The 16,265-nt window shown below is 37.7% G+C and overlaps 1 protein-coding gene across 1 annotated transcript in view; it reads left to right on the forward strand.

Moving 5' to 3' along the window:
• Positions 1–11,818, forward strand: part of LOC134542601 (UDP-glycosyltransferase UGT5-like) — a 34,495-nt gene extending 22,677 nt beyond the window's left edge. Inside the window, exons 5-6 of the mRNA XM_063386981.1 lie at positions 5,525–5,744; positions 11,207–11,818. Of these exons, the coding sequence (XP_063243051.1) occupies positions 5,525–5,744; positions 11,207–11,522 (536 nt within the window). The 3' untranslated portion in view covers positions 11,523–11,818. The remainder of the gene's footprint in view (positions 1–5,524; positions 5,745–11,206) is intronic.
• Positions 11,819–16,265: the final 4,447 nt, after the last annotated feature.

The raw sequence follows: 16,265 nt of genomic DNA on the forward strand, positions 1-16,265 counted from the left end.
GGGAATAAGTTTATATAAGTTAGGGAATAAGTTAGTTAGGGAATAAGTTTATATAAGGGAATTTAGGTGAAAAAAATATTTGTGCCTATTATTTCAAATTTGCGGCATAACACAATAATGGTCAGATAAATGAGAATAAAGAAGTTTCTAGAATTTGAAAAGTCAAATATTTACTTTTTTTTATATATTTATACCCATTTTTCTCTAAGTTTTAACGATATTTTTGTTTCATTAGTAGATTTTAAAAATTATTATTTGTATATTTGTATATACATGGGAGTTGGTAGGTTGATTTTTCAGAGAGATGCCTTTCCACACTGACTAGATTGTTTCATAATTCAGCTGAGTTATTTTTCAAATTAATTTTGTTAAAAGTATTTTTTTACTACATTTTTCCGATAGTCTCAATGTCAACGGCTATTGCTTTGTTAATGTCACTTTCTTCGTCTTCTCGAAATGGCTTCTGCATTGTTTCTGCCTCATTCATTTTCTGATCAATTCAGCATCTCTGTAACAATTATAATTGCCATTATACTGACATGGTATTTTTTATTAAAAAAATGTGAATTCGAAGGCCCTTGTAAACAGTTTAATGCAATACGGCATCTTTGGATGATATTTCTTTGGGTTATATTATTTCTGCGCGAATTTTTTTATGAAGTGAAGTTTCTCTGGGCGTGATGAGAGTAAAATTTCAAAAATCGAACTTTAATGCAATTTTTTTGTGAAGCATTGTTAAAAAATGTTTTTGGCGCAAAAAGGACAGAGAATAGGTACTTGGCCAAATAATATATAAAGTTAGCACAATGCATTTTACATCACTGGGCTCGTTTTAGTTCTCTTTGTGCGATGATTCGTCCCCCTTACGATATTCTTACATCTCGAGGTTTGAATTGCAAGTTCTAATACATGTACTAAGTTACACGCACTCTTTTTTTTTGTTAAATCAGTTAATTTTCACGATCAGTTTTAATTTTGAAGTAAAACTTTTTTGTTGAGCGAGCAAGAATTTTCGAGAGTTACAAAAATTCCGATCGTATGAGGGGGAACAGGGAGAGGAGACCATATAAAAAGGTTGATATGACTCAGTATTCTTGCAGTTTTGCACACTTGCACACTTGCAAACTTGCGCTCTATCTATCTTTCGCTATTACTCGCGCACTTGGACATTTGCAGTTGCACACTTGCACTCTTTCTATCTTGCGCTTTTGCTCACTCGCGCACTTGCACACTTGCGCAATCGCACTTTGCTCACTTGCCCACTCCCTTAATCAAGCATTTGCGCCCAAAAGTTCTTGGATACTTGCATATGCGCGGTTGATTCGTAGGGGTGGACGTCAGGCTATTCCCACTCTGGGGCCGTTGGCGGGGGCGGTGATCGCTGGAGCAGCTTTGAGCGGGCTCCACGTGGCGGCGTGCGGCTCAGGTTGAACACCGCCATGCTGCAGGGATAAGGACCCGCCAGCGCCTGACGCTATCCCCACTCCGGGGCCGTTGGCGCGGGCGGTGATCGCTGGAGCAGCTTTGAGCGGGCTCCACGTGGCGGCGTGCGGCTCAGATTGAACACCGCCATGCTGCAGGGATAGGGACCCGCCTGCACCTGACGCTATCCCCACTCCGGGGCCGTTGGCGCGGGCGGTGATCGCTGGAGCAGCCTTGAGCGGGCTCCACGTGGTGGCGTGCGGCTCAGGTTGAACCCCGCCATGCTGCAGGGATAGGGACCCGCCTGCGCCTGACGCTATCCCCACTCCGGGGCCGTTGGTGCGGGCGGTGATCGCTGGAGCAGCCTTGAGCGGGCTCCACGTGGCGGCGTGTGGCTCAGGTTGAACCCCGCCATGCTGCAGGGATAGGGACCCGCCTGCGTCTGACGCTATCCCCACTCCGGGGCCGTTGGTGCGGGCGGTGATCGCTGGAGCAGCTTTGAGCGGGCTCCACGTGGCGGCGTGCGGCTCAGGTTGAACACCGCCATGCTGCAGGGATAGGGACCCGCCTGCGCCTGACGCTATCCCCACTCCGGGGCCGTTGGCGCGGGCGGTGATCGCTGGAGCAGCTTTGAGCGGGCTCCACGTGGCGGCGTGCGGCTCAGGTTGAACACCGCCATGCTGCAGGGATAGGGACCCGCCTGCGCCTGACGCTATCCCCACTCAGGGGCCGTTGGCGCGGGCGGTGATCGCTGGAGCAGCTTTGAGCGGGCTCCACGTGGCGGCGTGCGGCTCAGGTTGAACACCGCCATGCTGCAGGGATAGGGACCCACCTGCGCCTGACGCTATCCCCACTCCGGGGCCGTTGGCGCGGGCGGTGATCGCTGGAGCAGCCTTGAGCGGGCTCCACGTGGCGGCGTGCGGCTCAGGTTGAACCCCGCCATGCTGCAGGGATAGGGACCCGCCTGCGCCTGACGCTATCCCCACTCCGGGGCCGTTGGTGCGGGCGGTGATCGCTGGAGCAGCCTTGAGCGGGCTCCATGTGGCGGCGTGCGGCTCAGGTTGAACCCCGCCATGCTGCAGGGATAGGGACCCGCCTGCGCCTGACGCTATCCCCACTCCGGGGCCGTTGGTGCGGGCGGTGATCGCTGGAGCAGCCTTGAGCGGGCTCCACGTGGCGGCGTGCGGCTCAGGTTGAACCCCGCCATGCTGCAGGGATAGGGACCCGCCTGCGCCTGACGCTATCCCCACTCCGGGGCCGTTGGTGCGGGCGGTGATCGCTGGAGCAGCCTTGAGCGGGCTCCACGTGGCGGCGTGCGGCTCAGGTTGAACCCCGCCATGCTGCAGGGATAGGGACCCGCCTGCGTCTGACGCTATCCCCACTCCGGGGCCGTTAGTGCGGGCGGTGATCGCTGGAGCAGCCTTGAGCGGGCTCCACATGGCGGCGTGCGGCTCAGGTTTAAGGCCAAATTACCTGCAAGAAAGTCTGCTGTATGCGCGACTGTACTGTCCCTAATGCATTCCCTCATTCCCCCACAAACACACCCTTCCCCTTAGGAGGACTACATGATAAATTTCCAGAAACTGAGGGTACGCGATAACTTACTTGACAAGTAGTCCGTAGCCTCGTATTGACGATTTCACTGAAAATTCCAACTGAGTCACAACACCGCGCAGTGCAGCCACCTTATATAGCGGTCATCGAATCACCTCTGTTCGAAATTCAAATCAAAAACACTAAAAATACATATATTTTATAATCCTAGGCGACAGTGAATTTAAAAGGGTTAAATGATACTCCTTTACAAAAAAAATCGTGATCACAAGAAAAAGAGATAAAACAAAAAAATGGTTGTCTGTAAAGTCGGTTTACGGACGATAGTTTAACGTGACGTCATAACAAAACATTGATGAAATGATTGCATACTTTTATGAATAAAATTGAATCAGTTTTATTGAATTATCACTATTTTGTATGGATACAAAGAAGGAGTGAAATGAAATCTACAATTTAATTAATAAATTTACTTTTATTTGCACTCATTAATTAAAATATGTTTATTACTTTAACGAAGAGATTATTTTAACTATAAATTTTATACATGTTTGCTATTTATCTTCTTCCAATCTGTGTTATTCTGTTAAGGATAGGATGATGATAGGAAAAGTAGGAAACGAATGGGAGTGTTTCAAGTTTAATGTGCCTCGAAAAATTCAAATCGATGGTTGTTCCAATCGAGTGGAAGAGAGATAGATGCGGTTTAAGCGTACAATGAGCGTAATGGGACACAGCATAACGGGACAATGTGCGTTACGGGACACCTTTTCGTGCGTGCAGCCGGCGTTCATCGATTTATTAGACGTCACGTCAATAATCAAGTGAAAGTAACTTTCCGTCGTATCGTTAAATGAATAAAGTACATTTTAGTTACTAACCTCAAAAATATTTTCTTTTATTGTAATTGCCACTGGTGTAACCAGCCATGTGCTTATTGTCTTTTATGTTTTATACTAGTACGGGGCCCCAAGCTTGCAGTTTTAATAATTTAATGTTTTGTGAAACTGAATACTCATATCTTTGTAAGTTAAGTATGTGCAGTGGCGTAGCGTGGGTGGGGCGGAGGGGGCGGCCCGCCCCGGGCGGCAGCCCGCGGGGGCGGGTCGCCGGTGAAGCGGGTTGAGATCTGATCTATGATTCATTCATTACATGTGTCAGACACACTAAAATGTTCCATTTTTATCTAAAATTTTGCGCACCAACTATTTTTTAATATTTATTTAAAAGAAAAACTGCGAAATCACTGACAGAGCTCTTTATAACGTTTGTTTGTTTACATACGAACGGCAACATCGCATCACGCCGCGCCGCCCGGCGCGCGCGAGCCGAGTTGAGCGGCACTCCTTATTATGTTAATTACTCATACAAAATCTTTTGTTTCACGCGTCGGCTCGTGTCGATGCCTCTCTTTCGCACTCATTGAATTTAGTATGGAGGGCGGCAAAATGGGTCTCCCGCCCCAGGCGCCGAGATGGCACGCTACGCCACTGAGTATGTGCATGGTATTATTTAAATTATTTAAATAAAATAAGAATAAATGGATTGAACCGAAAAAAACATGTATTATTTCATGTAAAATCAGTTCCTTTCGTAAGTTAATTTAATAAATATTTGTGTTCTGTTGGTTGTAAGAGCCACGTGATGAGCCAGTCGGCGTATTCTCTCTACTAGTATACCTCTACACATACAAGGCAGTGCCATTGAGCCTAAGGTCCTGGAGCTTCCCTGTTGTGTCTACCCCACAAGGTTAACCTAACCGACTGAGGTGGATAGGGCAGAACAGTGTAAATCAGTATTGTTAAACAGTGTTATATGAGTATTGTTTCATCTGTGTAACTAAATTTTTTTTTTCGCTGGTGTAATGCTTTACACGCTTTAGTTTGACATAAGTAATTATTTTGTCATGAATTATTATTGAAGTGAAACTTTTTTTGTGCGCGATGAGAGTACAATTTCAGGGTCGAATTTTAATGCTAAATTTTCATAAAACGTTCTTGAGAGTTTTTTTTTTCTGAAACGAAAATGAAGGAGAATAGGTACTTGTTTCTAATCATTGTGTAAAATGGCATCGCAAAATTTTAAGTAGTTTACCAACAGTAAACAGTTAAATGATTTGGTTAGGTTACCTAAGTGACTTGTGTAAACGCTCGGTTAGGTTAGGTTAGGTTAGTTACGTTAAAAATATTGTAAATAACATGTGTACATTCATATTTTAGTTATCATAAACCTATAATATCAACGTTAGTGTAAATATCGAAGAATAAATTGAAAATTTTAACTGATATTTTGGCTGTAATGTTTTTATTTTGATACTTTAATATTTTCCTAAAAACCTATTTATACTATCAGTTTTTTTTAAAAAAAAAATTCTCTCTTTCTCGCCCTCACTCTCTCTGCCGTTTTACCTCTTACGACATACTTACGAGTCGAGGTTTTAATCGTCAAAGAAGTTTCACTTTTATCACGTATATTGTGTTACATGCGCTCTTTTTTTAATTTTCTAACTATAAAATATTTTCAACTAATATTTTTTTTTCATTTAAAGGACATCCAAACATTCGAGTTTTCATGACGCATGGTGGACTGCTTAGTTCTCAAGAATCAATGTACAATGCAGTTCCTCTGGTTGGAATTCCCATTTTTGCCGACCAGAGTCTGAATGTTCACCGCGCTGCGGACGCTGGCTATGCCCTGAGACTTGACTTCGACAATATCACAGAGGAGTCCGTGTATTGGGCTCTGAACGAAGTTATTCACAATCAAAGGTAAGGGTGATTTTATGTGTCAATTAACATCATTATTTTTTAATAATCACAATACATTTATTTAGGAATATTTTCAACCATTATATTGAATATGTCGACGAAGTGTAAATTTCGATTTCATTTATATATCCTAGTTGTTTTTATTTGAGGCTCTGATTAAATGTCTGATAAACTGCCTTGGGCTCCAGGTTCAGCTGCGTAGCAGTGGTAGTGGCTACTCCCTCCCGCGAAATTCCTAAGTAATCCTAAAAAAATCCATCATTTCCACCAACAAAAAGGAATAATTTTGAAGCAAACAGAAGGGAAATAGCTGGAAAAAAAATTAAAACATTAAACTCTTTACTCTTCTGATAGCGATGTTCTATTTGTTGGTTAAAATAAACAATACGCTAATAAAGCTTTATCTTTTGGGTAAGATTTGTTGTAAGTAATTATAAATTACATGAAACATTAGAAAATATTTTTAAAATATATATATATTAGTCGTACATAAATGTTCCTCCGGGAACTGGCTCCTGGGGGTGATGGTGGCGGTGGTATCTGCTGCCATGGAGCCTACATCTCTGATTACGTCACTGCGTCCATCTTGGATGACCTTGATCTTCAAAATCTACCAAAAATTAGACAAAATGTTCATTTTTTTCTCAAAAATAACCAGAAGCACTTGGAGAACATCAGCAGACGTTCTTCCAGGAATAACCAAGAGCACACGGAGAAAAACCAACATAAGCGAGACCATAAATCACCAGTAGAACTTGGAGAGACCAAGAAAATATTTACAGAAATAATCAGGAGCACATGGAGAACACTAACGCCAATTTTACTTAATATCACAAAAAGTAATAACAATAATAATAAAAAATACAAAAAATTATTGCTTGTGTAAGAACTCTATCCTTGCTCAACAGAAAAGAAGTACACGGTCTGGTAGATGCTGTTTGTGTATTTTTTTTATTATTATTTTAATTGTTTTTATTATTAGTGATTATTTTTTTATAATTTTTGTAATCTTGATTTAGTAAAACGTGTGTTAGTTTTCTCTGTGTGCTCCTGATTATTCCTGTCATTATTTTTTGTTTGTTTTTACCGTGTGTTCCTGAATATTCTTGTCAATTTTGATGGTTTCTCCAAGTTCTTCCGGTGGTTCATGGTGACGCTTCTGTTGGATTTTCTCCGTGTGCTCCTGGTTATTCCTGGCTAGATTACTGTCGATGTTCTCCGAGTGCTTATGGTTATTTCTGCAAAATCAATCTCTGCATTAATTTTTTTTAATTAATGAGGCATGCAATTTGATTCAGTTTCGTATAAATTACTGATCAGCACTTAAAATATTTAAATCAGGTAGAATTTAAACAAAAAAACATCAATCACTCAGTCAAATAGTATGATTTGAGACAGCTTAGAAGCACTATCATGCAAGACGAACTTCCTTCTCCTTGATGTCTAGTGAAGTCCTCTCCTCTTGCGACCGTGAGTGAGCATCCCGCATCCCGCATAAAAAATAAATAATATTTGCCTCAGCACAACACGCGATGCTATCTGTTGGCGGGAATAGGAATTACTTGCAGCAATTTTTTGAATGAAATGAATTAACTCTCGCTGACGAAATATTAAAAGATTAAATTTAAGTAATGCTTCAAATTTAAACTCTCAATAAATATCTGCAATTATTCTCAGTAACTATTATTTATCCCTGTAATATTTCTGCAGTTGTATTGGAAAGACACAGGTGTAAGTGCTGCAGCAAGGAATTTATCTTGAGAAAGAATGTATTAAAAATCCGCAACGCAAAATGATAAGTTGCGTTCGTTGTAACAAGTCGTTTACGCAAAGAGAGACTTAAAAAAGATACGACAGAACTTGTAAAGGCATGCTTGCTTACAAGCTAGAGGACAACGATGGAGCTACTTTTCTAAAGAAGAGTGGTCTACATTACGTCAATAATTTTCCTTGTCTTGAACGAGAAAATGTTCATAGCTCTTCTGATTTCGCAACAAAGAACTTAAATTGAAGGACATTGATGATTTATGGAAGACTGAAGACAGTGGAAGTATCCTTAACATGAAAGTGAGAATACATTTAAGCCGAATTCAGGTAGGTCCTCTGTACTTTGTAAAAATGATGGACTCTTAAAAAGGAAGCTTGAAGAAGATGAAGAAACTTCGACGTTAACGATTTCGAATTCTTACAGTAATTAATCTACGATGACTGCCGTGACTCTGAAGCTGGTGACAAAACCTAAGACTGTGATGAAGCACCTTAATATGGCAAGATCGAATGCTGGGATGAAGCCCTGAGACCGAAACGATGGAATCGGCATCGGCATGATAAAATAAATTATTCTGATCAAGCTTACGATGAATACTGGAACGATAGTGATCTTAAAAATATTAATAACAGACATTCCAGGAAGATGACGATAGCAGAAGAGATTGATGATATGTCATGGGAAGATCCTAACATATTGATTGATCGCCTGAGACTGTTGGTGGCATTAGTTTTTGAAGTAAACTACTCACACATCGACGAAGTAGCCTCCATACTTAAATAACTGAGAGATGCTAGCATAATACAATAATCACTTGTTTAACTTACATGTGTATAGTACTGAAAATTAATAAATATTTTAGATTTAAAAAAAAAAATTTTTATTTCTTGTAATCTTATTTCTAAGACTGAGTTCTTGTAATACAGCTTCTTTTTTTATTGTGCTTCCAAATGTGCTTCCTTTTCGTTGATTGTGCTTCCTCTTTGTCGAATATGCTTTCGATTGTGCTTCCTTTTTTTTTATCGGACTTCCTTTTCGTTGATTGTGATTCCAGTTGTACTTCCTTTCATTGATTGTTCTTCCAATTGTGCTTCCTCTAGTCGAATGTGCTTCCTATTGTGCTTCCTTTTAGTTCATTGTGCTTCCTCTTTGTTGAATGAGCTTCCGATTTTGCTTCTTTTTTATTGTGATTCCAATTGTGCTCCATTTACATTGATTGTTCTTCCGATTGTGCTTCCTTTTTTATTGTGCTTTCAAATGTGCTTAGTTTTCATTGATTTTAGATCGTTAAGAACGTTCTCAGGACATGATTGGTCTCATGGCTCGGAGATATCTGGTCTAAAAGCCTGACATTGGACATTCCCTGTTTAAAATTTTTTTCGAGTATCATCGAAAAATACCTCTTTGTTCAGAGATGCTTAGTCTATACGCCTAACATTGTACAAGACCTGGTTGGAATGTATTCCAAGTATCGAAAAATTAGACTTGTGTGGTAGGCATAGCGACAACATATTTATTTCGTCGTACAGGTATCTTTTTTTACAATCATTTTTCGTAGAGAGAATGATTAATAAACTACACAAAAGGTAACGGGAAATCGAATTTAAAATTAATTTTAAGTTTTAGTTACTTTTATTACTGACTGTGAATCGAACCAAGAACGGGAATCGATCGGGACACTTATAATTTTAATGTTTAATTTTGTGATGATTTTTGGAACTTTTCTCGAATTTCTATGTTAATTTTCAAGATGGTGGTCAATATGTCATAATTGGCATACTGTAGACTGGTAGTATATGAATTAAAACCTCTTTTACAGCTTTTGATCATATTTATTGAAAAAAATATATATATATTTTTTATCTTGAATAAACATTTTTTTGGAAAGAACGAGGATCAACCAATCACTGTAATCAATCGAATCGACCAATTAATCAAATGCCGATATTTTTTATGATTTTTGTAATTTAATAAAATAATATCGAAAAGTGCAACGATCCAGAAACCAAGAGAGCGGGTCTAGATTAAGCAAGAATATTTCTAATTTCAATTTAATTGCAATTAAAATTTACATTTTTTTAATAAATTATATGCTTACTCTCGCCGTTAATCGAACCGAGGACCTAAATCGATTAAGTATCTAAACATTTGAAGGTATCTGTTTTTTTATTAATTTTTTTATATTTTCAGAATTTTTTGGTCAAAAATTAAAGAATTTCAAGGTTATGATTAAGGTCAAGGTCATAGATACCCCCCAGAGGCTTATTTGAGGCTAGTGAATACAGACTTTAAGCCTCTTTGCAGAACTTTGGTTCTTTCTAAGGGAAAATGTTTTGAGGTTTTTCGAATACAGAATTTTTGAATTTTTAAGGAATAAAAAGGGAAATTTTCCCTCAAAACGGGAATTTATTTCTCGAAATATAAAATAAATTCTTTTACGAAATATTCTGGCGGAATCTTTTTCCGAAAACTGGAATTGTGGCGAATTTTGGGTATGTTTTGGCGAATTTTGATGGTCAAGGTCATCCAAGATGGCCGCCGTGACGTAGTCAGAGATTCAGGTCCCAAGGCAGCAGATACCGCCGCCACCACCACTCCCAGAACCCAGTCCCCGGAGGAACATTTATGTACTAATTATACTAACATAAACTTTGCCATTTTTAAATACGTCAGTTTTTTTCACCATATGCTACCTGTACATGCCTCCGAGCGCATAGGCGTGCGCACGGTAGGTGCCACAGGTGCCTTGGCACCACCATTAGGGTTAACGTTATTTTATTTTTTACAAGTAGAAATAATACATACTTACAAAAAAACGTATTATTTCCGAAAAAAAAATGTTTTCCAATCGTGTCGAGTTACAGATATGTGCTCATAACACTATCAGTATATAAATTATCAATCGAACCAACTATACACACGGAAACAAGCCAGTTGCAATTACTTGTGTTGTACACGCTGGCCGCGGCTACGAAATTTCCGAAATGTAAATACTTCTCATAGTTCTCCTAGAATTACATAGAATGCGCGCTCGGTGTCCACTGTTCATTCCACTCGGCAGGCGCACGGAATAATAGCCGCCGTCCGCCAGGGTTTATTTAAAAGAGAGAGAGAGTTTAGTTAGTTAAAAGGATAGGCTTACTCGATGATTTATATGCAGTCGCTGATAAAACATTTTTGTTGTATTCCAAAAGTTAAAACTTTTGCCCACTCTTAATGGTGTATTTTTATTATTTTAATATTTTACATATTTAAGGTATGTTACAAAAACTCCCTTATTTGTTGATTATAAAACTTAACATTTGAGAATGTTTTTTCTATTATTTATTTGGCGTCTTCATAAAACATGTAAGTACGGTTTTTCAAAGCCACCAGCATGAATTCCGTGCAAACAATTTGTGCAATTTACTTTATGGCTCAACAAAGCTTAAAACTGAAAATAGTTTAGTAGTTTTCCTGGTGATTATAACGTTCAAAGCCATAATTTGTCATAAAAAATGTTAAAATTTTTACATCTGTGTATTTAATGTTTTTGTTCGGAAACACCTTAAATAGCACCATTTTGCGCTTTCAAATCCAAATTCTTTAGGCTCGGGGTCCGTGAATGACAGGGCTGTAGTGTAATCTGGCACCACCAATACTGAAGTCCTGCGCACGCCTATGTCCGAGCGTAACAGTTGTAGTTTGTTTCCAGGTACAAAGAGACGGCGGAAAGAGTGTCCAGGATATTCCACGACCAGCCGCAGACGCCCATGCAGCAAGCAGTGTTCTGGGTCGAGTACGTGCTGCGTCACCATGGAGCGCGCCACCTGCGCAGCGCTGCGCTAGACCTGGCGTGGTACCAGTACTACCTGCTAGATGTCGCTGCGGTGCTGCTCGCTGCATCCGGCGCTGCGGTCGTGCTGCTCGTCTGGCTGGTCGCGTCACTCGCTGCACTGGTGCTGCGGAAACCAGGCAACAAACACAACAAACACAACAAGCCGTCAAAATCCAACAAGAAGAAAAAGTAAACGAAATCTCTCTGTAGGTGTAATCAGTACCTGATTTTTAAAGCAGAGACCGTACACGGACTTAAGCTTGCAATGGTATGATGCTTATAAGAGCAGTTTGATATTTTAATACATTCATATTTAGTGGGCCCCTGTCAATCAAAAACGTTTATAGAATCTAGAATATGTAATTTTGACTTGATGTAAGTTTTTGGACATACGCCATTGCTTAAAACTTTTTCTGTTGAAGAAAAAATAAAAAATAAAAAAAAAAGAAATATGTAAATAAAACCCAAAAAAAGGCAAAAAACACAAAATTAAGCAAACAATTGATGATGTCAACAAGGATATAAACACCACAAAATATTCCGGGACAGGAATATGGTCAACAAAACAAAGAAAAACAAAGAAAAATGTAGTAAGAGAACGAAAAAAAAACCACAAATGATGACACAGAAATATTGAACCCAAAAAATTCAGCACAACGGTTGAAACGAAACAAAACACGACAAAACGAAAAGACGAAACAAACACAATAGTTTTCCAAAACAGAACAGAACGATAAAAAAACCCACAAATGATGACAGCACAAAAATATTGAACCCAAAAAGAATTCAGCACAACAGTTGAGACGAGACAAAAAACACGACAAAACGAAAAAGACGAAACTAACACAATAGTTAGAAAAATGAGGGTATTTATCAGAGAAGGGGCTACATCTTGCTCAGCCAATGGCATGTTGTAGCCCCTTCTCTGATAAATACCCTCATTTTTCCAGCCCCTACTCAGTCGCACCTGTGTTTCCGTACCATGTGCGTCTCTGCCTGAGGACGGGAGCATATTGCAGTTCCCGAAACGTCGCTTGTTTCTGTTTTGGTAAAACTATTGTGTTAGTTTCGTCTTTTTCGTTTTGTCGTGTTTTTTGTCTCGTCTCAACTGTTGTGCTGAATTATTTTTGGGTTCAATATTTTTGTGCTGTCATCATTTGTGGGTTTTTTTATCGTTCTATTCTGTTTTGGAAAACTATTGTGTTTGTTTCGTCTTTTCGTTTTGTCGTGTTTTGTTTCGTTTCAACCGTTGTGCTGAATTTTTTGGGTTCAATATTTCTGTTTCGTCATCATTTGTGGTTTTTTTTCGTTCTCTTAGTACATTTTTCTTTGTTTTTCTTTGTTTTGTTGACCATATTCCTGTCACGGAATATTTTGTGGTGTTTATATCCTTGTTGACAACAGCAATTTTTTGCTTAATTTTGTGTTTTTTGCCTTTTTTTGGGTTTTATTTATATATTTCTTTATTTTTATTTTTTTAGTTTTTCTTCAACAGAAAATTTTTTTCAGCAATGGCGTATGTCCAAAAACGTACATCAAGTCATGCACTCCCATTGCACAAATCTTACAAAATTAATATGTAATTTTGAATATTTTACTTTTTACTATCAAAAAGCACCCTGACAATACATATATATCTTATGATAGGTGTTGCCAACAAAAATGTATTCCTTCTATTTTTGCTAAATCTGATACCATAGTTTCGTATTTCTAAATATTCAGAAACAGCCAGTGACTAGAGGTGTCTTCAGTAGTTGTATAATGTATTGTTTCAGGGTATATTTATGTGTGCCAAGTAATAATCAAAAACTGAATATTAAAACAAAAATTAAAAATATATTAAAAAGAAAAGTTGTATACTTTTATCTCTATATAATTACCGAGCTTTTTTTTTTTTTTTTTTTTTGGAAAAGTGAAAAAAAAATTACAAAAATATTGCAAACTAAATTAATATTTTATAGTTTTTTTAATTTAGATTATTTTATTGTTTTAAAATATGTTATTATTAGTTATTGACGATTAAATAAAAGGGAAAGGATAATAAATTAACCTTTCGTTGCGTGAGAGAATTGGTACTTATGTTTACCTCTACAATAAGTAGGAAGTTTAAACAATACAAAGATAGGGAGTATAACAAATTTATTGTACAAAATAAATATAAATTGTTTAATTTAACACAGCATTTACATTCACAGGTTACAGTAAGATATTTAATACTTGATAACAGGTACAAAACTTACGTGGCTGTGTGTGTGTGTGTGTGTGTATTTATATATATATACACATTACTAAGAATTAAAAATGAAAGCACATATATTGTATTAACCAAAACATAAATTGAATACTTGCATACCCTAACATTTTTAACCCATAGCAGTATCTCCTGCATAATCCATTTGTAATTTAAGAGGCATTCGACATTGTTGAAAGTTGTTTGTATTTTTTGTACTGATGGACCCGACTGTTTGTGCAGATTCATCATAGACCTTCGTAATATAAGTAATTTAATTTCGGTAAAGTAAGGTTTGTTCAAGACAGACTGTTTCTGTGCGTCAGGTGATATAATTTTAGGTGGTCTGAAGTGTTGTACGAACGAAATGACTATTAATTTAAAGGTTTTTATATTTTTTTGTTCCAAATATTAATTGTTATGGCAACGTCAGTTTTTTTTACTTCTTAAAACATTTCCTGCAAGAATTTAGGGACCGATACTTACCATAATATAAACATTTCATTTTGAAGCCTAAATAACTTCTTTTTTTTTTTGTTTATTCGGCCCACGTCGTAATTTCAGAAAAGAATGCACTTTATTCGTAGTAAATAGATAAAACTTGGTTTACCACACAATATTGAAAATTTCTATCGGAGCTCACCACAAAGAAAAATATATAAATATCTATAAATTAAACCGTTACAAATTTCAGTGTAGTGATAACGTTAAGACATTAAAAATAAACAGGAACCTAAATACTCACGTACATTTAAACTAGATCAAATGTATTTCTTATTTTCCAAGCCTGTCAATATAGTGTTCTACATTACTTGCACAGCCCAACCCTAATAACATCACTACAAACTGTATGTTTCTGTTTCTCTTTTATGTAGAAAGTACTTATTTTCAGACTGGTATTTTTAACTATAGTACTATGTAAATTAAACAACGATAGATAACATTGATGTACGTGGAAAAGAAAATGAAGTAACAAGATAAATATGTAGGATTTTAATTTTTCAGTGCAACACATTATAATATTAATAATAAACTAGATTCAAAGAAAAAAAACATGTCACTATGTTTTCACTTCATTTCTTACATTTCTTTGATTTTTGCTTCTTCTGTGTATGTAGGGTCTCTGGCTCTCTGGGGAAGCCTTTTCACAGACGAGAAAGCCAAACGCCCAATCGTGCATCTTAGTTTTTTTTTTTTTTTTGTTCATTGAAAATAAATATGGCGGTGTTGATAAAAGGAAAGACCATAAACAAGACAACGGTATTTATTTGTACGCCACCATATTTTTCGTTTGCCGTGTGTCCGTGAATGTTTATTTTGGAAAATTCATGATAACTAATGGTCAATTAGGTTAGGTTAGCTACATTATAAATACTTTAAAACATTGTGGACGGTTGATTTGGTTAGGATAGCTACATTAAAGATACTGTGAAATCATGTAAACGGTTTCCTAGCGCTGGATAGCTACATATTAAAAAGTTGTTTGCTAAGCAACCATAAAATGATTTTACAGTATTTTTAATGTAGCTATACTTACATAATATAGCCAAACCTCCACAATGTTTTAAAGTATTTATAATGTAGCTAACCTATCCTAATCGACCGCAAAATTTAATGCCACACCGGTTTATACAATGAGATAGAACGGCGTATGACGTATGAGTAAGCTACATCCCAAATAAATACACCTGCTGTGCTATGTACGGAAGAAAAAAAAAAGCGAGCATGAACTTCGGGGAACTTCGGGTGTGGCTCTCTCGTCTGTGAAATGAAGGCTTCCCCATTACAGTCCATGGGCCCTATTCTTGACGCTGCTGGAAGAATTCCGCTAGCGGAATTACTTGATTCCACCAGAGATTTGCTAAACCCTATTCTTGAACACTCGCTAGCGGAATTATGTATCGGAATTACGTCACAAACTACCGGAATTATTCCGCCACCTCGTGAGCTGGCGGAATCACAATTCCGGTAGAGATTTAAACGTTGTTGTTCTTTGAAACCATGATTTGTCCAAAATGGAGTCTCTGGTATTGTTCTGAAATTTTTTTAAATCGTTTGTATGTTGGGTTAGTTTAGGTTAGCTACATTTAAATCTCGTTTAATAATGCGTGTGTTTATATACTTATATTATATTACTTCATTTAAAACCAGAAATAACTTATTCGTCTCATTATGTTATGTGATTATTCAGATAAAAATACGCCATGTGATGCTTTCAACCTTCAAAATTCGTGTGCGCATGGCGAGAAAACTTTTGTAACAATTTAACTAATATTTAATGTTTTAAGTATTATTACATTTTTGTTTGTGTGATTTGCAATGGCATGTATTTAAATATTACGTTACGAAAGTTATATTTACCATCTTCCATTAAGTACTTAATATTGTACCTACTTAGCATAAAAAACATTGAAATTTTTGCTGTGTATAAATTTGTGGCTTATTTGACGTGTATTGTGATAAATACAATACCGGTAACGTAGTTTCCATATTACGTAATTCGTTTTTGACACCAAATATTGCAATCGTGTGTCATGTTTTGATGGAACAAAACTATAGTGGTAGTTAGATTATGCACATGTATTCGTTAAAAGTACATCCATCCCGGAATTGAAAAGTACTCGAAATGAGTCCATTTATATATGAATTTCCCACAGTGATAAGTGATTGTGAAAATAAAGTTTATCCTATTTACCCTTCCCTATC

This window comes from Bacillus rossius (assembly GCF_032445375.1).
Source record: "Bacillus rossius redtenbacheri isolate Brsri chromosome 9 unlocalized genomic scaffold, Brsri_v3 Brsri_v3_scf9_1, whole genome shotgun sequence".
Classification (NCBI taxonomy): domain Eukaryota; kingdom Metazoa; phylum Arthropoda; class Insecta; order Phasmatodea; family Bacillidae; genus Bacillus; species Bacillus rossius.